This window comes from Lacerta agilis, chromosome 3 (assembly GCF_009819535.1).
Source record: "Lacerta agilis isolate rLacAgi1 chromosome 3, rLacAgi1.pri, whole genome shotgun sequence".
NCBI lineage: Eukaryota > Metazoa > Chordata > Lepidosauria > Squamata > Lacertidae > Lacerta > Lacerta agilis.
Window position 1 is genome coordinate 105,365,217 of NC_046314.1, and position 24,622 is coordinate 105,389,838.

Here is a 24,622-nt window from a genome sequence, read left to right on the forward strand (position 1 = left end):
AGGGAATGTGTCCCAAGTCCTATGTCAAACTGAAAGAAAAAGTCAAAGTCTGTATTAGAATTGCTGGTGTTGGTTTTCTTTCCAGAAACAAATATGGTGTTGGGGTGGAATTGTCGCTTCTAAACCCCCCCACCCCCCGTGTTAATCATTCGCTTCCGCAGAGGCATGCCATTGTAAGGCACATTATAAAAAGCAATACACAAATGGCTCGTAATATTTTGTTGGATGGGTTTAACGGCTGCTTTGCTGTCCTTTTTATTCTTCATTTTTAAAGAATTAGTGCCACTGTTGTCCCATTCAGCATGTTCTATAAAAGATGCTTTATGCAGGAATGATGATTTGCAAACTGCTTACATTTGCTCATTGGTGGCTTCCTCTGTTTACAGCGAAATGCTTGTAATGGGATCAGTGCACAGACTCACATGTACAAAACCACACAAAAGACAAACCCCTAATATTTCTCAAAGCGCCAGCACATAGGCAGCACTGCATCCAAGCAGAGGCTGCTCACACTCTCCAAAGGTGGAGAATGCTTTGGCCACTCCTTTATATGGTGCAGGTGAATTCTTCTCCAAAGTTGGAAGAGAAAAAGCAGAACCAGGAAGCCTTTTTTTAAAGCACAGAGCACTGAGTGCACATGAGAACCCATTCTAGTTCTCCTGGAAACACCAGATCCAGCAAAACTCTATCAACACTTAGAATCATAGAATCATAGAGTTGGAAGAGACCACAAGGGCCATCCAGTCCAACCCCCTGCCAAGCAGGAAACACCATCAAAGCATTCCTGACAGATGGCTGTCAAGCCTCCGCTTAAAGACATCCAAAGAAGGAGACTCCACCACACTCCTTGGCAGCAAATTCCACTGTCGGACAGCTCTCACTGTCAGGAAGTTCTTCCTAATGTTTAGGTGGAATCTTCTTTCTTGTAGTTTGAATCCATTGCTCCATGCCCACTTCTCTGGAGCAGCAGAAAACAACCTTTCTCCCTCCTCTATATGACATCCTTTTATATATTTGAACATGGCTATCATGTCACCCCTTAACCTTCTCTTCTCTTGATGCTGATGCTGTAAAAAGTCAAAGTTCGGCAACCCCCCCCCAAAAAAAAAATGACCTACTATTTAAATGTATAACCTTCCCCCTTTTCAAATGCATAATCTGATATGGAGGGGTTCTTAAAAACTTGCACACATTTTTTGACTATCCAATTGAAAAATAGAATAAAAATCCCATATTCAAAGTTGGAAATGGTGAAATCCCAGACATGTGAGTTTTCGGAAAATATTTATGTGATTAAGAGTTTAAGAATTCACGTAGGAGTTCAATAATCATAACTTGAATAAGAGTTCAAGTTTAGTAACTTTTGTTTTTTAATATTTCTTTTGGCTTGCTTCAGCCAATCTGTGCAGACCATCAACGTGTTTTGTTTTTTTCCTAAACAGCATAGGAATGGGAAGGTAGAGAGTCCTTACAATGACACCATTTGAAGCAGACACATTTCTGGTCATCAGGCACTTCATTTGCACCCCTTTTGCACTTGAGCACCTCCTGAGTTCAGCCCTGTGTCTATATCGAAACCTGTAGAACGATGGAACTTGAAAACAGCTATTCAGTAGGAATGTTTTACTGTGTTGTTACAGTTTAGGCTTCATAAGGAAGGAATGAGGGAGTGGCCAGACCTTTGACAAAGCAGTAGAGATGGCAGGCCTTCTTAAGCAACCCAAGAGCTGGTCTACAGATTGAGCTTTAATGGCACAAGTATTGGCTGGATTTCTGCATCCCTGAGTTAAGCCAAACATGTTTAAGATGGGAGCAGATTGACATATATGATTCACTACACATTGTTCCTGCCATCGGATGAAGAATGAAAAAAACACTGGAACAAAGTTCAACGTTAGCATCCTGTCAGTGGCATATTTATTCTTCTGTTCTGAATCACTGGCCACAGCATTGTGTAGAGCTTAGACTCAAGGGTCAAGCAATACTTAAGAGATCCCCCCCAAAAAAAATATAAATGAACACTGGGGTCTTCAGATTGCTGATAAAGAAAGAGCTGCACTTAGTCACTGTCTTACATTGGTGCCAGCAGCACACCAAATGTGCTCCAACGAGATAAAGCAGATATTTGAGGGTGGATGGTTACGAAGATTGCTTTATCATAATAACTTTACTCATTGCATTGATGACTACAACCTTCGCGGTGTCACACCAGGCAAACCTCATTATTCAGGGCGAAATAACACTGTTCATTCAGATATGGTGCCAGAGAAATGCAGGGGCAGAGGGAAGCAATGTGCCTGTGTCTTCATTATTGTAAAATAAGGCTGTCACCCCAGAAAGGCCCTTTATAACCGGGAGGGGGGCATTAAGACTAAACTGGCTTAGAAGCATTCTTGGTGCACACTAACCATATTCACAAGTCACCGTATGCCCCATTACTCAAATTTCAATCATGCAATGTTCCCAGTGAACTCCCTTTGCAGCGTGTCTACTTTCCCTGAGTTAACATCATGAAATTGCCTGTCCAAAGTTCCGATGATGTTAATAATTTGGAAGATGGCCATAAATTTCAGTTAAACAAGACTCCCATGCAAATGATTCCCTCAAAGAACATCTAGCTTTCTCATTTTGAGATGATGCGAATCATCTTGCTTAGAGATGTAACTGAAGGAGAGTCCACTAGCTTCATTCCACTGTCCAACAGCTCTTTCTGTCAGAAAGTTCTTCCTAATGTTTATTCGGAACCTCCTTTCTTGTAATTTGAATCCATTTGTTCTTGCCAGAACAAGAAGCGATCCTACTCTTCCTCCAAATAACTCACAAGCAGGGAGGTTAGGCTAAGGGACAGTGACTTGGCCAAGGTCATACTTTCTTTGCATGGAACACAAACTCTAGCAACTTATGATGATTGCTTCCAGTTTAATGCCAACCTCCCATCATTCTTCTCTGGCTTGGATTGCAATCCAAGCCAGTGAAGGACCCCTAACATTCTTCCACTCCAGCCGTTCTCCCAATTCATATCTGACTGCTGAGGTGCCAGTTGGTCAACAACTCCCTGCTTCCTTCTCTTTGTATTTATGGGTCCCTAGAACAGTAGAAACCTACATATCAAACTCTTAAGACAATCGTAACCTTTGAAGATTTAGTGTCAGGAGTATAACGTATTCCTGGACACCGCAGAGTTAGACGCAGACTTTCTGGAAGCTTCTGGCTGTTGTGAAATTGACTAGACAGCTCAACGCAGGAACTCAGCAACTCACTGGATAACTATATACAGTATTTATTGATTGAAGCAACTAGCATCCATAAGTTACTATTTACAGACTTTACAAAATAAAAGAAACAAAACATAAAATCTTTTCCTCTCTCTGTCTCTCTCTCTCTCATCAACCTAACACCACACACTAACACCTACCACACCCTCTCAGATAAAGCTGAGTTCTTTAAGTACTCCACTGACCAATCACAGGTGCTTGCTAATGGTCAGAGAGAGAGCAATCTGGGCTTTCTGCCAACTACTAATTGCTTGAAGATAACAGCTGCATTTCCTTTCTGCACGTAGGTGACTGAAATCTCTAACACAAACATCATGGGAAATAAAATAAGAAATTCCTTCCAGTAGCACCTTAGAGACCAACTAAGTTTGTTCTTGGTATGAGCTTTCGTGTGAGAAGAAGTCTGAAGAAGTGTGCATGCACACGAAACCTCATACCAAGAAGAAGAAGAAGAGGAGGAGGAGGAGGAGGAGGAGGAGGAGGAGGAGGAGGAGGAGTTTGTATTTGATATCCCGCTTTATCACTACCCGAAGGAGTCTCAAAGCGGCTAACATTCTCCTTTTCCCTTCCTCCCCCACAACAAAAACTCTGTGGGGTGAGTGGGGCTGAGAGACTTCAGAGAAGTGTGACTAGCCCAAGTTCACCCAGCAGCTGCATGTGGAAGAGCGTAGACACGAACCCGGTTCCCCAGATTACGAGTCTACCGCTCTTAACCACTACACCACACTGGCTCTCTAAGGTGCTACTGGAAGGAATTTTTTATTTTATTTTGTTTTGACTATGGCAGACCAACACGGCTACCTACCTGTAACTGGAATCATGCGAAATGTAGTTTGCCAAAGCTGTCTGGGCGAAATTACATTTCACAGACTATCGGAGTTGCTACTGTAGCTGTGACCAATAAGCAATAAGGGAAGGTGAGAAGGAGGAGCTATCCGGCACCACCGCAACCAGATGATGAGAGGAACAATTTTGGCACAGCACTCACCTCTGCATCTGCATCTTGGTTATGCTACAGGGTGTTTTATGTCATAAAATTTATATATTGCTTGATTGTAGAAAAGAAACTCAAAGTGGTTTGGAAGACACATTTATGTGAGAGAAGTCCAGTTTCAGACAAAAGTACTCTGTCTCCTCTGCACTACGCTTCGCTCTACACGTAACGTCAAATATATATTTAGCAGCGCCTTTCTGCTTATCATCAACATCAGCACGATCCTTCCCACCCCCTCCCCTTGACTGACACTACTCTTTAATGTTACAAGGGAGCCTCATACACCAGTCCACCACACTGACATGTACAAAAGAAGTGATCAAGACGAAGCGAGTGCCTGCAATGGTTCATTTCCCTGATAGACACAATGAGGAGGAGGAAGGTTGCAGCAGAATCTTCTGCTACTAATTTGACAGTCTGTCAGAATTCAGACTGAAGGTTAAACTACTTTTTTCAGTCCCAGTGCTGCACTTGGCTCCTGCTCCCCTGATGGATTAATGTCATCCCACAGTCTTTTAGCGATCCCTCACCTGCCAAGGATGAGCCTGCCTTCAACTCTGCTCTTGCAGCTATTTTTTCCCTCCTCTGTCTGGGAACATTGTGAAACCCTTCTGGGGACATTGAGCACAAATGGCTCCAACCCTAAGCTCTGGAAGCAGAAATAGCATGGTCTTGCAAGTAGGAATGGACAAATCTCAAGGGAATTCTAGTTTCTAATTCTTGTCAATTTTAAATTCAGTTCCCTACATTTCTGCAGAAATTTGAGAATTCATCAGCATTTTGGTCTGATGTTTGGTTTGTATGCAGTTTTAACCAATACATGCATTTTTGTGTATACACCAATGCACACATTTCCCCTGCAATATGCATGTTTTTGTATGCTATTTCCCACAAATATATGCATTTTGTACACACTATTTGGTTGGAGAACAGTATCACAAAATATATGTGCTTCAGTTCACACATAGGTCAGAGAAGTGTGAGTTATGCTTTTTCTCATTAAAACGCAAACAAAATTGAATTTCTCCCCATGCCTAGTTGCAAAATCAGTTGGCACAAAGATCAGCTAGAAAGCTCAGAAGTGACATTGGGCAAGCCACTGTCTCTTAGCCTTTTTTGTGTGTTCTTTGGCGGAAGAGCAGGATGCAAGCCAAATTAATAACAAAAATATAATGTCGTGCTGGCACAATCCCCCCAACGCTCCTTGATCCAGACAACCATGAGCTCAACTAGAAATCATGTTTATTGTTAGTATCAAACCCCAGGTTCAAATTTCCCATTCCCTGGGCATACTGTCTGTTCCAGCCTACCCCAACCTGATTACTCTTCACATGTTATTGGATTACATCTCCCATTATCTCTGGCCATTGGCCATGTTTGCTGGCACTGACGAGAGGTGTAGACCAAAACACCTGTGTGCCTTTATTTATATCAAGCAGGTGTAACTGGCTATCAACCTCTTCCTCTTTAGTTTCTGTTGCCGTTGTAGAACTCAGCAGGTAGAAGGATTAGGGCACAACTGTAATTATTTGGTTCTATCTGTCATTGGCTCTGTCTCCACCTACTATTAGTCTCCCTGCCTCCGTGAATAATAGAACCATAGATTTGGCAGGTACCGGTATATAGGATATAAGAGCCCAGATTCCAGAATTCTGTATTTTAAATACAGTGGTACCTCGGGTTAAGAACGTAATTCATTCTGGAGGTCCGTTCTTAACCTGAAACTGTTCTTAACCTGAGGTACCACTTTAGTTAATGGGGCCGCCCGCTTCTGCTGCTGCGCAATTTCTGTTCTCATCCTGAAGCAAAGTTCTTAACCCGAGGTACTATTTCTGGGTTAGCGGAGTCTGTGACCTGAAGTGTCTGTAACCTGAAGCATCTGTAACCCAAGGTACCACTGTACTGTACTTCATAAGTTGTACTGGTGTTCTGAAGTGGCCTTGCAAATTCACCACCTTCTGGAAAACCTTCCATATGTGGATTAAATTACACCATCTAGAGATATGCTGCCACATTCAGAAGGACCTCGACACCCATCAGAAAGGGCAATGGTGCTAACAGGGGAAGAGAGGAGGAGGTCTAAACGGTAAATGAGCTTAGGATGGGTCTCTGATGAAGTGTGCCTCTATCCCACTAGATTGCCTTTGGTTTGCAGTTTCTCCCAGAGGTATTTGTCTTCTGAACCATGCTCCTGGCTGTGTGTCATATCATGTTCTGTCACTTAAATGGCTTGGACTCCAAGGCACAAGAAAATGTATAAAAATAGAAGACAACCAGAGAAACAGATTTTATTTCCTTGCGAAATGAGACTCTGGAATCTCAATGACTTCCTGACTCTAACATTTTGTTAGCAAGTTGAAGTGGAAGGCATGTGTATTGACAGAGATTAAGCAGATTTAAAACTAGAGCGCTCTGTTTGTCCAACAGACTGTGAGTGGAAGTTGGTGGTGCATGCTAAATGGGGGGGGGGAGATAATGTGATTGCCATGTAAGATGGTAATCCATCTGCCATGGAAGAAATGGAATGCCAGCCACTGTACATGGGAGGAACAGGAGAGATGCAGAATGACAAACTAGCCCTGGTGGTTGAAGATTTCAGGCATCCCTTGTTAGTGGGAAACATTATTTTCTCTTTGCTCTCATTTAAATTTTTGGAGACTCTGCCCAAAAAATAAAATTAAAAAAAATGCCTAGGATATTTATAGTACCCAAAGTAACTTCAAGCAATTAGAATCCATCACAAAGATACAATATAAGCTGTTCTGGATACACGATGGGAGGGAAAATATTTGCAGCTCACAATTCTATTAATATTTATGCATTATTCCTACTGACATACCGTTCTCAATTAGAAAATAGCAAAGATATAAATACAAAACAACACAAAGCAAATGTTGCAAATTTAAAAGAGGATTAGACACATTCAGACTGGAGAAGGATATCAGTGGCCACTAGCCACAATGGCAACAACATTCCTTTTTTGAATATCGGTTTCTGGAAACCGCAGGAAGGGAGAGTGCTGCGGCACTCAGGTCCTACCTGCAGGATTCCCATAAGCATCTGGTTGGCCACTGTGAGAACATGATGTTGGACTAGAGAGGCCCAATCCATTACGGCACTTTTCATGCTCCTGTAACATGCTTTAAACCCCAACTACATAATTACATAATTCAAAGCAGCCGTGGGCTAAAATCCTCTAGTCTGCACAACAAATCAAAAGGTCCAAAGAAATGAACACAAAATGCACCTTGACCATATGACAAAATGAAATAGATGATTGTGCATGCTGCTCCTCTCAAGGCAAGGAGAACCTTGTGGAGGCACAAGGAGGGTGTCCCCATCAAAGAGACCCTAACTTGGGTCACTGCCCATCTGGCATTGCCCACCAATGGGAACACAAGCAAGGCTTCCTCCACAGATTTTAATGGCTGGGCTGGCATCAGCCAGGAGAGGCATTCTGTCAAAAACAGTAGTTTCAGTCACTTTTGGTTTCTTGCATTTTGCATTGTTCTTGATATTGCCTACCTATCTAGTTCACTCATACTGTGCATTTTTAATTTACACCAATTGCTGAACCTCCATAAAATGCACAACCAGAATTCTTATTTATTGCAAAGAGAATTTGCAGAATTCTTATTTATTGCCTGCTTTTCCTTCATGCTGAAAGATCTTTCACCAGTACCTAAGCATCTGTTAGGGCCCTGCTGCACTGTTTTCTCCAGTTCTATTCTGCCACTTACTGGGCAGTTTAAATTCCAAATTTTCGTATCATTCTGCACGTGAATCTTCTCTGATCAATGCAGGAAGAAGACAGTCTGGGAGACCAATAATCGCCACATGAGACTCTCTCTTCTTTTTAACTTCACCTAGCATGGCTATGATTGAGTCCTGCTGAAATAAATTCAGTGGATAATGCTCTACAACAGTATGTTGTCTTGTTTATCCCACTGATTGAGGCAATAAAGAAATGATGACACTTGACAAAAATCAAACCTACAAAGCTTCCATTTTACAAATATCTCAGCCCATGAAGGTTCACTTTGCGATATGGTTCCCAAGCACCAGTTCCTAAAACAGAGAGCCAGTGTGGTGTAGTGGTTAACAGCGGTAGACTCGTAATCTGGGGACCTGGATTCGCGTCTCCGCTCCTCCACATGCAGCTGCTGGGTGACCTTGGGCTAGTCACACTTCTTTGAAGTTTCTCAGCTCCACTCACCTCACAGAGTATTTGTTGTGGGGGAGGAAGGGAAAGGAGAATGTTAGCTGCTTTGAGACAGCTTAGGGTAGTGATAAAGTGGGATATCAAATCCGAACTCTTCTTAAAATATTCTTCCGGGCTAGGTTCATAAGCTGTATAGGCCATAAAGCCCCTGCCACATGCTAAAAACTAGTCCTTGTGAACTCCCCAAGTTGTGGCTCAGAGGAGACTTAATATTTAGAAGCATTCTGGGGGGTGGGGGAGAAAGCATGTCTTCAAAGATGGTTGTCTCCCAGTTTTGGCAAGCAGCACTCAGTTCAAACTTTAGAAGCTAAACAAATTCACCTTCCAAACCAGGTAATTATGAACATAAATTATCAGGGGGATAGCCCATCAATATCTCTGAGGGAGAAGAAAACACAGCAAAATTAAAAAAAATTAAAAAATGGTTCTGTTGTTTGTATATTCCCTCACCCCGGCCATTGTTGCATGATTTTAGTTGCTAGCTGCTGCAAAAATCATCTGTATTTGATGAGAAGACAATAGCAACCTGGGCAGGATTCAGCTAACTAGTCTACTAGCAGAATGCTGGGCAAGTACTTTCACTAGAGGAACAGTGCTTTCCCCACTCTCCCCCTGGAATTGGCTTGGGGGTTGGGAGAACCCCTAAAACTGTCCATGGGTGAGGGGAGGGGAATGATTTGATCTGGCAAGCTTAAAAGCTTGTGCTGATGGAGCGATCGCCCCAGCACCATGTTGAACTCTTCCCTATGTGCTAAAGCAGAAGGGTTTGAGAGAGTCATGAACACACCAGACATCTACAGCTGTTTAAGTGCTCTGTTTCACTTGGCTGTGTTTTATATGAATATGCAGGGCTGGGAGCTGTCAGAGTGAGCAACATATGTCATGACCCTGACCATGGGCAGTGGACAGAATTCTGGCACAGAGGAAGAGGAGGAAGAACCAGCTGGCATAGGAAGGGCACAGAGGTGCTGAACCCAAATCATTATATCAAGCCTGAGACTATTTCCCAGTAGCCCACTGAGTCAAGAGTTCCACACACTAGAATGCAGGACCTTTTATTGTATTCTTGCAGCAGCCAAACAAATGCCTATGGGAAACCTGCAATCAGGACAGCACCCATTTCAAGACAGATTCCCTTAAGGAATAGGATGTCTATAAAAGGACTTCACACTTCCCAGAGCCTATTCATCTTGATAGGAAGTGATTGAAAGGCATTAGCGAGCTAGGCTTCAGGCCAAAGGGGACTACCCCTTTAAGACTCTCCACCATCCAGGAAGGGGCAGAGCTTCAGATGTGCATATGATAACCAGGAGCTGGGTCAGCTGTCACAACTTGCCCCCTCCACACATTTATTCACTTAACAATTGCATAGGGATTGTGGCTATGAATGCAATGGGAGACACTGCCATTGACCTCCTCTGTTCTTACACAGAAGAAGTAAGATGACACTGGTAAGACATATAGAGGTTGACATCTCACTAGCAAAGGAGATACAGCAGTAATTGGAATTCTGCCTCTGCAAGAGATTGCTATTGCTACATGGTGAGTTCATCACCCTATGGCAAGGTTGCTGGAATTAACTCGTGTGCATGTTGATATGGACAACAGGCATAATGGCTGCTTGTTTATCTAACCCAGTGTGCATTTGCTGACACTTAACAAGTTTGCTCTCTCTTTTGGCAGGGAGGTTTTGAGTCCTAGTAACCTGGAAAAGCCTTCTCTATCGACCTTGAAAGAGGGAAATACAGACACATAGACCGCGGTAAAAAAATAATACGGGCTACTTATATAAAACAATAGGAACTAATCCAATGGAAAATTGAAATCATCCAGCTTCTCCCCATGGAAGGAGGAGGGAGGCTTCACTGGTAAATCATTTGGGCTTCTGAGAAAACCCTCTTATGTGACACAAGAGGGAAGCCAAATGCTATCCGTTCTTTCATTATCACTGGATATCATAGTAAGGGAAAGCTGAGCAAAGCAGAATAAGCTTGCAAGGATCTGTTGCCAGAAGAATGCCTACAAACATTCAGACACTCTCACCTGTGTGCAACACATTTCAAATCAAATCTCTCCCCTTCTCCTTGCGCCCCCCCCAGTCTATGACAATAGTGTCTCAAACCAAATGTAAATGAAATGTGAAATTGTGAATTGTGAAAATGTGAATTGAAAGTGGAGACACTATATGTACTTCTTGTCTATTTGTTTTGTAACACAATTCTGTTTAATAAAAACGATTTAAAAAAACAACCACAACCACTGGCCGATGAATCTATCTGCACAGTGTCTTACGGAGTGCTTCAGTTTTGAAACTGTGTCACGCCACTTTGATTGACGATATACGAGAATGCAGCTGATAATGGTTGAAAACACTCAAAAGCGAGAGGTGGTTGTTTGTTTGTTTTTTTAAAATCTAGTATGCATATGTATTTATGTTTGGTATTCATTAATTTGCACTGCCAGAGAGCTTAAAATAATGCAAATAATAATAATAATAATAATAATAATAATAATAATAATAGATTGCTTTCAGATAAAATTCCAAACTATGGTTTAGCCCCAAAAAGCCTTATGCACTCTCTGTTCCCTTTCCTCCTCCAGTGGAGCAGTGTGGAGGAAATTAGAAGCCTTCACTTCTATATTTGACTAACTACAGTTTGCTGTTATGCCTGAACCTGGACAAACTGTGGTTGGACTTAACTGTGGAGCACTGGAAAGAAGTCAACCTAAGTATGGTTCATGAAACCAGTTTTGTTTCAATAAAACATAGTTAAGAAAAACTACCATTTAAGATTTATGTGTAATGCTAAAACGCAACTAACCGAAAACAAGAACTTCCAATCTCTTTCTCGTAGCTCCATCAGAGGAGGGGATGCGTGTGAACATAATGCTAAGCTACAGTATAGAAAGAGGCCATTTTCAACCAAGATAACAGTGCAAGTAACAGATGCCGTAAGTGGGAAGCCTTTCCCATTATCTTCATGGGTATTTCCTCACTGTTGAAAAGTGATCTCTCACATTTGTGGTAAAGGGGGGGGGGAGGAGGACAGCATCCACATGTCCCCACCCTTCTGCACTATCATCCATACTTTCTCTCCATTTGAATCACACCATCTTCTGGATTTTTCTTTCTTTCTCTAGCCTCCCATGCTTAACTCTATCTTCCCTCTCCACACACCCCCCAACCAGTCCTCCAGGCCATTTCCCCTTTCAGATACTCCCGCTGCTCCTTCTCATCATCTTCCCCAACACATTCCCATTATAGCTCTAAGACAACCCATGGCCTTTTATCACATTTCTTCACTCTCTCGGTCTTTAAGGTGATTGGAAATATGAAACGGGGGTAGGCATTGCACAGGGGAGCACTGGAAATCTGGGGTAAAGCATTGGAATGTAAGAAGCAGTCTCATACCAAATCAGCCCATTGGCCCAGTTAACTTGGTATTGTCTACAATGATTGGCAGCGGTTCTCCAGGATTTCAGGTGACAAATTCTCCAAGTCTTACCTGGAGATATGTTTTCCTGTTCATTGCTCTCGGAACCAGACATCCCTTCATTTCTCACATATCCAGGGGAGCATTTAAAGGGCCCCTTACTATTATTATTATTATTATTATTATTATTATTATTATTATTATTATTATTATTTGCTGCTAACCACTATGACTGTAGTCATTTTTGACCCTGCTAATCTATGCCACCTTATTAGTGTGAGTTGTGTTGGTTGCTAGGCATGCAAATAGTTCTGAGAGGAGAGTCGGGGTTGGTGTAGCAGCTGCTGATGCCAGAAGGGCAATTGATGGAGATCTAAAGCAGGAGAAAGCAGGAAAAAAAACTTCCATGCAAAGCTTGTAGGGCATTTAGGCTGCATACACACCATACATTCAAAGCACAAGCCTCCCCCCCAAAGAATCCTGGGAACTGTAGTTTATCCCTTACAGAGCTACAATTTCCAGCACCCTTAACAAAGTACAGTTGCCAAGAAAGGAACTTCGGGAGAAGTCGTGTATTTTAAATCTTTAAATGTACGGTGTGTAGGCAGGCTTAGAGTACTATATCCCAAGTGAGAGAAGGAGGTTATCCCAAACACAGTTATTTCACTTCCCTCTTAGCTTTCAGGCAGCTTTCAGGCAGCAAGAAGAAGAAGAAGAAGAAGAGTTTGGATTTGATATCCCGCTTTATCACTACCCGAAGGAGTCTCAAAGCGGCTAACATTCTCCTTTCCCTTCCTCCCCCACAACAAACACTCTGTGAGGTGAGTGGGGCTGAGAGACTTCAGAGAAGTGTGACTAGCCCAAGGTCACCCAGCAGATGCATGTGGAGGAGCGGAGACGCGAACCCGGTTCACCAGATTATGGGACTACCGCTCTTAACCACTACACCACACTGGCTCTCGCAAATGTACTGCTTTGCCCTGACGAAAGAATATGAGATCAGAAAGAGCACAGGCAAGCCCTGTTCAGGTGTTAAAGACCCCATGTGCTTCAAATCATGTGAGATGAGAACTTCCGCATTGTAGTTCATGTCATCGCGTGCATGCCTTGGAGAAGGCATGCACCAGGGAGTCTGCTCTAAACTCTAAACTCCCTGCACAATAGGGAACCATACACAATCAGATTTCCAAATAATGGAGAAAAACCTAAAGAAATACATTATGTTCCCCACTGACTTGGGATCAGTGAGGGCCCCTTAATACCTGAATGGAGCTACAGAATCCCAGAAATGTAGGGATGTGCGGGGGGATTCATGTCAGTTCACATTTAAAGGAAAATCTACCTACGTCACACTTTTCAGAGCAGTATGCAAAGTGGAACAAAATTATCCTTCAAAATTCACACTATTCCTATTTTTGTGACACAGTCCCCCCACCCCCCAAAAAAGAACTTGTACCAAAAAGCATATATAATTAGAGGGAAGTGTGCCTAAAAATGATTTTGTTTTGTGAAAATGGCATAACCCAAAAACACATTATATATTAGGGGGAACGGCTTGCAGATTTGTGCACCTCGGTCACAAAATTGCAAACAACAACAAAAATTGTTTCATTGGGAGAAATTCACACTGAAATGCTGGCAGATTTTCAGGAGGGCCCCCTTAATTAAAATAAACAAATAAACCACAAATTGCTGCAGAAATGCGAATAGCTGAATTTAAGATGGGGGAAATGAGAAACCGAGGGAACCAAATTTGACAAATTCACAAAAGGAAAAGCACACACCAATAAAATAAAAAAAAAAGTTTTTAGAAAGGGCCAATATTGGACATAGACACGCAAAGCATTTTAAAAAAAGAATAAAAATAAACAAAATCAAGACTCCTTGTTCTGGAATTCTGGGGTAAAGAATAGGAATGTAAGAAGCAGTCTCATATCAAATCAGCCCATTGGCCCAGTTAGCTTGGTATTGTCTACAATGATTGGCAGCGGTTCTCCAGGATTTCAGGTGGCAAATTCTCCAAGTCTTACCTGGAGATGCCAGGGATTAAATTCAGGACCTTTTGCATACTAAGCAGATCTTCTGCCACTGAGTTAAGGCCTGCTCTATGAGTTTTCCTGTGAAGTGCTCTCGGAACCAGACATCCCTTCATTTCTCACATATCCAGGGGAACACCCCCCCCCCCCGCTAACCACTATGACCATAGACATTTTTTTACTCTTTGCTTCCAGAACTTCCCCTTTCTTCCCACCAAGGGAGCTGATGCATCACGTGGGGGCAGGGGCCAGGGGTGGAGGAAGGGTGTGTGTGGTGGGGGCAGGGTGCCCCAAAGTGTCACCACTGAGGGGGGTGACAAAATGCCAGGTCGCACTCAACGCGGGGCCTGCAGCGCGCCTGAGCCCGGGAGTGACGCAGTGGGTTGGGTGCCCGCCACCTCCCCCTCAGCTGTAGGGCAGCTGAGTGGGAGGAAACAGGCAGACTCCTTGGAAGTAGCTGGCTGGGCGTTGGTAGCCAAAACCTCTCCTCCTCCTCTTCACGTGCTCTCCAGCAGCCGCCCCAAGCTGCCCATGGAAGGAGGCCAGCAGTCGTGGCCACGGAGAGGCAACAGGATGTTCTCTCAGAGCCGAGACATCCTTCTCCCTGAGCTCAGTGGTGGCAGCACTGGTGAAAACACTGGGATCAAATCAGAAGCTGGGGTGGCTTTTGTAATTCCGGGACTGTCCATGGAAAATCGGGACACTTGAAGAGTTTGTATGTATCCATATGCACACATAAAACCTTAAGTTTTACGAGACACTTTGAGGCCTTTTTTCAGTCAAAGGAAAGAATAAGAATTTAAAAAATCCTGAAGGAGAAATGAAGAGAAATAAATACAAAACGCCTTCTACAAAATAGATGAGGAATTGGGAGGTGGGAGGGGAGGTTGCCTGCGTTTTGGGTTATGTCAGAGGTTTCTGCACGCAGTAAGACAGAAGAAAGAAATACCGCCCCTGCAAAGGTCATAACTTCAAATGCCATCTGAAATAGCAGGGACTGCGTCCCCCAAATCTGTCTCATCGAGGCCAGTCACGGGAGATGACCGCTACAAGTGTTTACACTTCCACTCCCTAGTTTAAAATGTCAATATGCTTGTCTTAGTGCTTTTGTTAGAAGCTTCAAGGTTAGAAACCCTGTGGGAAAGATTTTGCACGGAAGGGTTATTATTACAGAATTTGGAACGTGGTGGAAACAAAAAGAACTAGGCTGGGTATTTCAGCTGAGTTTAACTGCAGCGAAATTCTCCGCCGCCACCCCCCCTTCCCTGAGACTGCACCAGGAAGGATATTTTGTGACATAATGGTGCCCTCTAGTGCTTTTACTAAGCATGGTATCTGTAAAGTCAGGTATCATGTTTGGAAATGAAAAAGAAACACGGGGATAACTTTTTCAGCTGAAACAAATTGTGTAGAGGTGAGCAAACAACCGCCAAGCTTTGGAGAGATTTTTCTGCAGTTGGTATCCAGGTCAGTTCTCAGAAGGGGATTGGCAAAAGAAGAAAGTATTGCTAGACCAGGTTGGGGGATAAATTCGATTCAGTTTCCATTTATAGGTGAAACAAACAGCCATCGTTTAATGTTAGCACTTTTCCAATTATTATATTATATTATATTATATTATATTATATTATATTATATTATATTATATTATATTATATTATATTATATTATATTATATTATATTGATAGATAGATAGATAGCAATACCAGCCACGTAATGGGTACAAAAATGCATATACTGGGGTAAATTGTTCCTATAAATACACATATTAATGAAAATAAAACATTCAAAAAGGCATTACATTAGGGGAAACTGCTTACAAGAATTTGTACATTAGTCAAATCTGAAAACAAGAACGTGTTTATTAGGAAAAAATTCACATGAAAACAGTGATGGATCTTCTTTCTTTCTTTATTTTAATCGCAAATTGCTTCCTTACAGCAGCACATGGTTCACACATGGTTCTTGCAATGCCTACAGTTGATCTTAACTGATTAGAAAGCCGCTGTTTGTGCTTGTACTGTTCGTTCAAGCACATCCACAACAGCAGCACTGCCTATACAGATCATGCAGCCACACAACTTCCTGTGATCAGATGATGACTGCAGGAAGTAGGCTGTGCACAGAAACTTTTGAAAGAAGTCAGAGGGCATGTGGGCAGGATTTATTTTTTATACATGCTATCCTACTGAAAGTAGGCAACTTGGCCCTTTTGTACTTTGTAAATGGAACCGATTGCACCACTTCTCAATCCTGATTCCGAAAATGTAGTGGAGCCAAAGATGTTTGCTGATGGTGGTGAATGTTAATACAGTCGGACCTTGGATCCCGAACGCCTTGTGAGTCAAACGTTTCGGCTCCTGAACGCCACAAACCCAGAAGTGAGTGTTCCGGGTTGTGAACGTTCTTTGGAACCCAGACATCTGATGCGGCTTCTGCGGCTTCCGATTGGCTGCAGGAGGTTCCTGCGGCCAATCGGAAGCCTCACCTTGGTTTCGGAACATTTTGGAAGTTGAAAGGACTGCCGAGGTACCACTGTACTGGTAAAGCTGAGTGAACTGTGGGGATGGAACTCCCCTTTGGTAATGGAAAGGATGCCAAAACATTTTAGCAAATCACATGATACCCCCTGCTACCAAAATAAACCTGCAGGTACCTCTTGTGTGCGTGTGTGTGTGTGGGGGGGTGTATGCTGTTATTCTATCTATAAAGTTAGAATGTAAGGCAACGGATCCTTCATTTCCTTTGTATCCGATCTACCACACACTACCAAGGCATGATACAAACTGCATCACAAGCCCACCATGTGAGTGGAGGTTTGCAAAAACTCTCCTTTTTATTTCCACAGAAATTTCTGCCACCTCAAATAGCTACGAGAAATATCTGCAGAGATATCCTAGCAATGGCTTGTGTCCCCAGGGAGCTCAGAATCTCCCTGGTGCTGGTATAGGAAGAAAGACTGCAATCTGAAATATAGCTTGATGGCAGATAATACACTTGTATTGCAGTCTTTCGGGGAAACTTGTTGGCTTTTATTGATCTTCTCGATGACGAACCCTTGATAAGTTTCTGCAGCACCTCCAGTTTCCAATCAAACCACTACTTATGAATAATAGCTTGCTCCTTGCCACCGGCAAGCACTTCCCAAGGAACTTTTCCCTACCAGGAATTCTGGGTCTAGTAATACCTGGCAGGAAACCATATGGTCTCCCAGGACCTAAAGGATGCCAACTGTCACCACCTTTCCTTGGGGAAGGGGAAGGGGAAGGGGGGGGGAAACGCCATACAGAGGACTGAGGCACACTTGGATCCTGCTTGTGAACATTAGATCTTCATTGGCTCCCATTGCATTTCCGAGCACAATTCAAAGTGTTGGTGCTGACCTTTAAAGCCCTAAACGGCCTCGGCCCTGTATACCTGAAGGAACGTCTCCATCCCCATCATTCAGCCCGGACACTGAGGTCTAGCACCAAGGACCTTCTGGTGGTTCCCTCACTGCGAGAAGTGAAGATACAGGGAACCAGGCAGAGGGCTTTGGTGGTACTGGTGCCTGTGGAATGCCCCCCCCCTTCAGATGTCGAGGAATTAAAAAACTACCTGACTTTTAGAAGACACTTGAAGACAACCCTGTTTCGGGAAGTTTTTAGTGTTTGAAGTTTTATCGTGTTTTGCTATTCTTCTGGGCGTCACCCAGAGTGGCTGGGAAAAACCAGCCAGATGGGCAGTGTATAAATAATAAAAAAATCATCATCACCATGTATAAATCATCATCATCATTTGAACAGGGGCACCAACATTTGTGAGCACCCTTTCTTATGAGGATGAAACCGTTTCTTCTTGCCTATACAAACTGATATGCTCCTCAGACTTCCCGCAGGATCTACCCTCTTAACTCCAGGGCCTGTAACCATGGAGGTGTGGGTGTCTCCTCAACAGAGATTTTCTAGGATGCAACTAATTTGCTCCTTGTGCAAATGAATGGGCAACACACACACACACACACACACACACCATTCAGAATATCCCCCTAACTTGCAGCCTATTTGGGACTGCTCTCTGCCAGGAGGAATATGCTATGTTCACTGGGAGAAACTGATACGACACAGTTATTCAGTGACATTTTCACATTTGGGTCTCCACGGAGGAGAAAACAGAGACAAATGCCGGCTGCTGTTTGGCACAGTGATGTTTGTGCTACCTGCAGCAGCTAGAGTGGATCCATATAGTATCAAGCTGTTCCCCCCTGCCAGAAATCAATCCCACAGCCTGGCTACAAAGCAGAATTTATAACCACACCTGATCCATTTTCCTCTGAACACTTATGCCTCTGGAATAATGCTCTGCAGCTCACAGGTTTGCAGGTGTTTTGCCACTGGAGTTGGCCCAGTAAATGAATACAGCATATCTCCCTATGTTTCCTACAAATGTGCAAGGCACATCAAAATGCAATGTTGTAGCCTGTCCTCCTAGCAGATTATTTCTATAAATAGCAATGTCACTTACTTTTAAGATCCAGATTTCTTGCTCCTGCTGTGCTCTGTGTTGTGATTTTTGTGTCAATCTTCACTGTGTGGAGGTTATTGGTGTCCCGCGATATCATCACATTGTGCCACTGGTTGTCATTCAGAGGTTTATTGGAACTTCCCTTGATAAGATTTGCACCATTTCCCAGATCAAACACGTAATGTAAATACCTGAAAACAGGGAGCAAAAAATGAATAAATAAATAGCCAAATGATTTCATTCCCCCGGAAGAAGCAAACGAATGAAACTGACAGCTCTTCATTCTCATGCATCGCTTCATTTAAACTTTTTGCAAATTCAGAGGTCTTCAGCCAGCTGATGTCTTCCTAGTTGTAACTTGCAACAGCAGGAATATTTTAAAAAGGCTGCTTTGGGAATGGTATAACAACATGGGTGGGGTATAAATAACAAATTATTATTATATTATTATAACATCCCAAACAAAACTCCCTATAAGTAATCATACACCAAAAAATGACAGATTGTCTATCTCGTAAGACAATGGAGGGTGGTTCCCATTGGGACTGATGGGGCAGAAGGAACAGCGGCCAACAGTAGGTTGCATCAGAGCCAATGATAGGCAGAGCCACCCCTTGATGGGTTGTAAGTAAAAAGACAGGCAGGTAGGGCTGGATGAGTGCAGATAGGTAAACTGTAAAGGATCCCTGGATGGTTAAGTCCAGTCAAAGGTGACTATGGGGTTGCGGCGCTCATCTCGCTTTTAGGCCGAGGGAGCTGGCGTTTGTCCACAGACAACTTTCTGGGTCATGTGGTCACCATGACTAAACTGCTTCTGGCACAACAGGACACCGTGACGGAAACCAGAGCGCAAAGAAACACCGTTTACCTTCCCACTGCAGCGGTACCTATTTATCTACTCGAACCACTGTGCTTTCAAACTGCTAGGTTGACAGGAGCTGGGACAGAGCAATGGGAGCTCAGCCCGTCACGGGGATTCGAACCGTTGACCTTCCAATCAGCAAGCCCAAGAGGCTCAGTGGTTTAGACCTCAGCGCCACCCGCAACCCTAGATAAGTGCAGTTGATGGAGTGCCCCATTTGCCCCAATGGACCAACCCCCAATGCTCTGAGACCATATTGATGCTACCCCTCCATTTTATACTAGTTCATGGATTCATCCTGATTGTAGGGAGTTGTCTGCTGGAGTTCCAGCCCTCTTGAAGAAATAGCTTATTCAGGGTTCCTTGGGGAAGGAGAGTAGTGGTAAAATAATGGGTGGGGTATAAATATATTATTATTATTATTATTATTATTATTATTATTATTATTATTATTATTATTATTATTACTTCTAAATGCTTAAATCTATAGAGATTCCCTGAGAGTTTTTGAGGAGCACAGCCCTTTCTATTTCTATGGTTGTGATTTGTTTTAACTTTTTTTAATACCGATTTTAAAATTATTGTAACAAGCCCTGGGATCTGCTGCTGAAGGGCAGGTAATAAATTTTGTGATGGGGATGATGATGCATGGCAATATTGAACAAGTGCTGTTTTCTTCCTCACTGCCCACTGCACAGAAATTGCACCTCTTCTGAGACAATATCCTTCACAACTTTTCTAGGATGTGAAGGGCCCAATTTGCCACGGCACTTTGGGCAGCTGACTTTAAGTCAGAAGGAATACATACAACCTTTTGAGCAATGTTGTTTCATTCATGGGGACAAATATGTCCCCACCCACCAACCTTGGGACTTGTTTTGAGCAAGAGATATTAAGATGAGAAAGGGGAATATACAAGGGATCTGGTGTTAGCTAAATGTCGAGAGAGGGGAGATGTTGGGAGAGAGGTATGAGAAGCACTATAGACCTCTTTCAAAATATATACAATCTGCCATGAAGAAGCCTGAGTTTGTAAAGTAGGCAAGGCATTAGTTAGGTCCTGACACCCATCTTTCGTGGGTTTTTGCAAGTGTCAAAGACAACTTACTTAGCTTTTGACACTTGAGATGTGTATTTTCATGACCATCTTATTTCTGTGATTATAAGCTGTTTTTAACTGTTTGTAACAACCCAGCCAGATGGGCAGGGTATAAATAATAAATTTTTATTATTATTATTATTATTATTATTATTATTATTATTATTATTATTATTACTACTACTACTACTTATTGTTGTAACCCCGTCCTAAGGGTGAAGAGTGCATCAAGAAGAAGAAGAAGAAGAAGAAGAAGAAGAAGAAGAAGAAGAAGAAGAAGAACTGTCTGATTTTAAGGGAAATAAGAGCAGTCAATTTGCTTGATCAGACCAAGAGGTCAGTCTAGTCTAACACCCTGTCCCCTGAATATGGAAACTCCATTCAGCTTTCATGGTTAATATAATCTGTATTGTTGTGTTGTGAGTTTTGTACGCACCCTTTCACTAACTCAACCACGATAAAGTCATTTCCATCTCCGCTGTTGTAGAGTATTAACCCATCCAATGACGTTGTTTTGAATTGGAAAAACAGGTGCATAGAGGTATAAGCTTGCAATGTGGCCAGGGCGACATAGCTGGCTTTTGTCTTAAAGGTGACCGGGTCTGCGATGATGTTCCTGAAGCCAAAGCGGGCATTGAGCTCACAGTAATCAATGTCCCCATTTTTACACAAGTCAATGTATGCCATGCCGTTAAAGGTGAGGCTTTGTAGGTGGCCAATGAAGTTGGAGGGGACTGAGGACAAGTAGCGGCGCTCTGTTATGATCCCCGTCTCTATGTTATGGAATTCGAGTCTTGTGTGATCGCCAGCCATTTGACCTTTAAATGAAAACGAATTTTGAGAAGTTAGTGTCAGAAACAAAAAAAAGTCAGTATTGAGTCGATGCTCAGTTCCCAGGGTCTCAGGTAATGACCATGAGCCAACCAAAATATACTGTATACCAGCAGGAGAGAAAAATAGGTTCCCATGGTTCACGCCGAAAGGGGTTGAACTTTGGTGAACATTCAGCCTGAGCATTCAAAAGCAAGACATTGGTTTGTATTCAATGAGATCATTCCTTCATCACAGAGGCTTCTGCCTAAGCAATGGGGATTCCTTTTTCACTTCCTTCCCTGCATGCCCCAATCTGTTTTGGTGGTTACCCCAATGCTCTGAGGCAAATTTGTGCTCCTGGGGCAGAAGTCCTTGTGTTAATGGGACAACTTTGTTGGATAAAACCCACCAGGACGAACAGTGTTGGAGATATGGTATCAGGAAGTGTGGGTGCAGAAGCTGATGCACAGGAGGACTACCATGGTCACTCCAACACTGTGTGGAGTAGCTTCATTACCTGTGCTGCAATGTAACTGAGACTACCTTCAATACATGAGAATCCATGGATCAAACCTTTGGCCTTTCTGAAAGTGGCTTGATAGTTGTTGATGTTATGTTTACAAAGCAAACCCCCTCCTCAAAATTCTTGCTTGCATACATTCCCACCTCCACCATCTATTTGTCTGCTAATCAATATCTGTCTATCTATTTATCTATCATCTATCTATCATCTATCTATCTGTCTATCTATCTATCTATCTATCTATCTATCTATCTATCATCTATCTATCATCTATCTATCTATCTATCTATCTATCTATCTGTCTATCTATCTATCATCTATCTATCTGTCTATCTATCTATCATCTATCTATCTATCTATCTATCTATCTATCTATCTAATCTATCTTCTATCTATCATCTAACTAACTAACTAACTAACTAACTTAACTATCATCTTGCTGGTTTCTCCCCCTCTTCCTCAGATCTTTCACCTTTAACCATAGCCCTCTTTAGGATCAGAGCAGTAAGCAGTGATCCCTCAGAATTAGAGGGCATGGAAGCCACTGGCCTGTTGGATCAGTGCAGCTCAAACAGAAGCAGATGAAGACTCTTCTGATCGTTGTGTCAGGTAGGCAAATGAGACAATCTGGGTCACAGCCAACATCGCCAAATCTGTACTGAATGGAGATATCTGGTAAATAAGCAACCATTATTCATTATTACCTGTCATGGCTTGTTGATCATCCACCATTAACTTTAAACTTTTTCCTCTTCGAACTACACGTACTGTGTGCCATTCATTGTCATTGAGGTTATAGCCAGCAAAAAGGGTTTCTGGACCTTTGCCTGTAGGGTATGCCAAACAGTTATTATGGAATCTTTAAATGAGTCAACATGTGAACCTCACAGAGAGAAAGAAAGAGAGAGAGAGAGAGAAACAAAGAGAAAGAGAAGAGAAAGAGAGAATCTGGCTGGAGCAAACATTTTATAAAACATATTCCAAAGACAAGCTGGAAGAGTGTCAAAGGCTCTGCAGACTTCAAACAACAGACATGTCATCTTGCAACACTTGTGAGCTATATTTTCAAAATGGCAAAGTTGGCCAACTGGGTTTTCATAAATGGGCACAGTCAATGCAGAGATGGTGGATACCAGTATCAGAAGTTAATGTAAGTTGCAGCTTTTCAATAAAGGTGCTAGAAGAATGATAACCTTAGTCTTAGGGTACAGATGTGTGATAACTTATTTCATTGTGTTGAAAGTTGCCTCCTGGCTCAAGTTGTATATGCTTTGTTGTGTTAATAAATGTGCTTAATACGACTGTATATGGCAGGAGTTTCAATATAATGCAGTCAGAATCTCTAAACTGAAAGGATCATGGAAGACTTTGGAACAACATGACTTGGACTTTCTTTTATAAGTCAAAGTGCTAGTGAGGACATCTTAGAAGTCTAGAGGTGTCCAGGCTGCTTCCAGTTTTTGAGGCCCCTAGCCATAATAAAACCCACAGAAAGAAAATAAAGAGTGAGTGGTGTGTTTATACAATCAGTTGATCTGAAAGGGCACCTTCATCACAGTCTAATCTTGCATCATCAGAATGAATATATTTTTATTAATATTTATAAGCATTTAAAACTCTTCAATACGAAAAATCTATTCTCAGTTAACAGTTCCTTGCTGCCTTGAGATGTGGAACAGCACCTGGAAGCCAGGGACACAGCAAGTGTGATGACATGAAAAGCTGTCCTCTCTGTCCTCTCCTTCTTGCTTACCATCAAGCAGCAGTGGTGTCCGTTAAGGAGTGGCCTTTGCTATCACTGAGTGGCAAGTGACATGGAGGGGGCTAGGGTTGCTATTTTCTCCCCAGCCTCTTAACACTCATCAATGCAAGAAGAGGCCTGAAGTCAAATACCCTAGATCAGGAAGAAGCATTTATGGCACGTTTGCTGAAGACCTGGCTACAGACAACACTGTGCTATCCAAACCACATACCGTATCTGCAAATCAATCACACCGAGTCACTATAATTGCAGAGAACAATTGACTGTTTAACAGCTGAGACAATTTGACTCCAGTGCATACCCTGGTGAGAATTCATGTCTGTCTGCCCTTAACTTCACTAGCATTTGGAAAGAAATCCAATGAACAACTTCAAGAGTTACATAAACACTTTCAAAAATTGATCCTGGTGTACGTGCAATTTGTTGGGAACCCCAAATGTTGAGTACAGCGTCCTGCTTACCCATCGACCGAGTTGCATAGAACCTTCTCATTCAAAACTGCTGTCCAGCAAGACAGAACAATGTGAAAAAGGCAGGCTTCTGTTCACACAGCTGGAGAGGGTGAAAAAAAACCCCCACATCTAGGGGCACATCTGCATATGCACTGCTCATCCCAGACACACTGAAATGCCCAGAGGACTGACTGACTCTCTCTCTCTCTCTCTCTCTCTCTCTCTCTCTCTCTCTCTCTCTGTTAATGCAGATAAGCACTTAGTTGCCTGTGACCTCAGTTGTATTGACCCATCATTTCTAAACAGACACAATGCTGAAAGATGTTAGGAATGATTGAGTTGAGAATTAATATGAAGCTTGCTAGCTTTCAGTGCCCCAATGGAATTGCAGTACTGTAACTATGTTGGCTCTGCATTTATAAGGGTGCTGGTGAATTCATGAAAATGTGAATCTTCTATCACTCTCTTTGTTTTATCATATTTCAGAAATAAGCTTCTTTATTCTAATTCAGTTTACCTTTTCTTTGTGCTTAAAGAGAGATATTGGCTGTGTGCCAGAGACCACTAAGAATTCCTAGGCTCCTTCAGGAGGATAAATAGGAGCTGACTTAAGACTCAACTTTCAACTTTACCTTTTTTCATATAT

At 42.6% G+C, this 24,622-nt stretch overlaps 1 protein-coding gene across 1 annotated transcript in view; it reads right to left on the reverse strand.

Moving 5' to 3' along the window:
* Window positions 1-24,622, reverse strand: part of NRXN1 (neurexin 1) — a 933,637-nt gene that overhangs the window by 433,908 nt on the left and 475,107 nt on the right. The window contains 3 exon segments of the mRNA XM_033145071.1: window positions 18,466-18,656; window positions 20,863-21,244; window positions 22,467-22,589. Of these exon segments, the coding sequence (XP_033000962.1) occupies window positions 18,466-18,656; window positions 20,863-21,244; window positions 22,467-22,589 (696 nt within the window).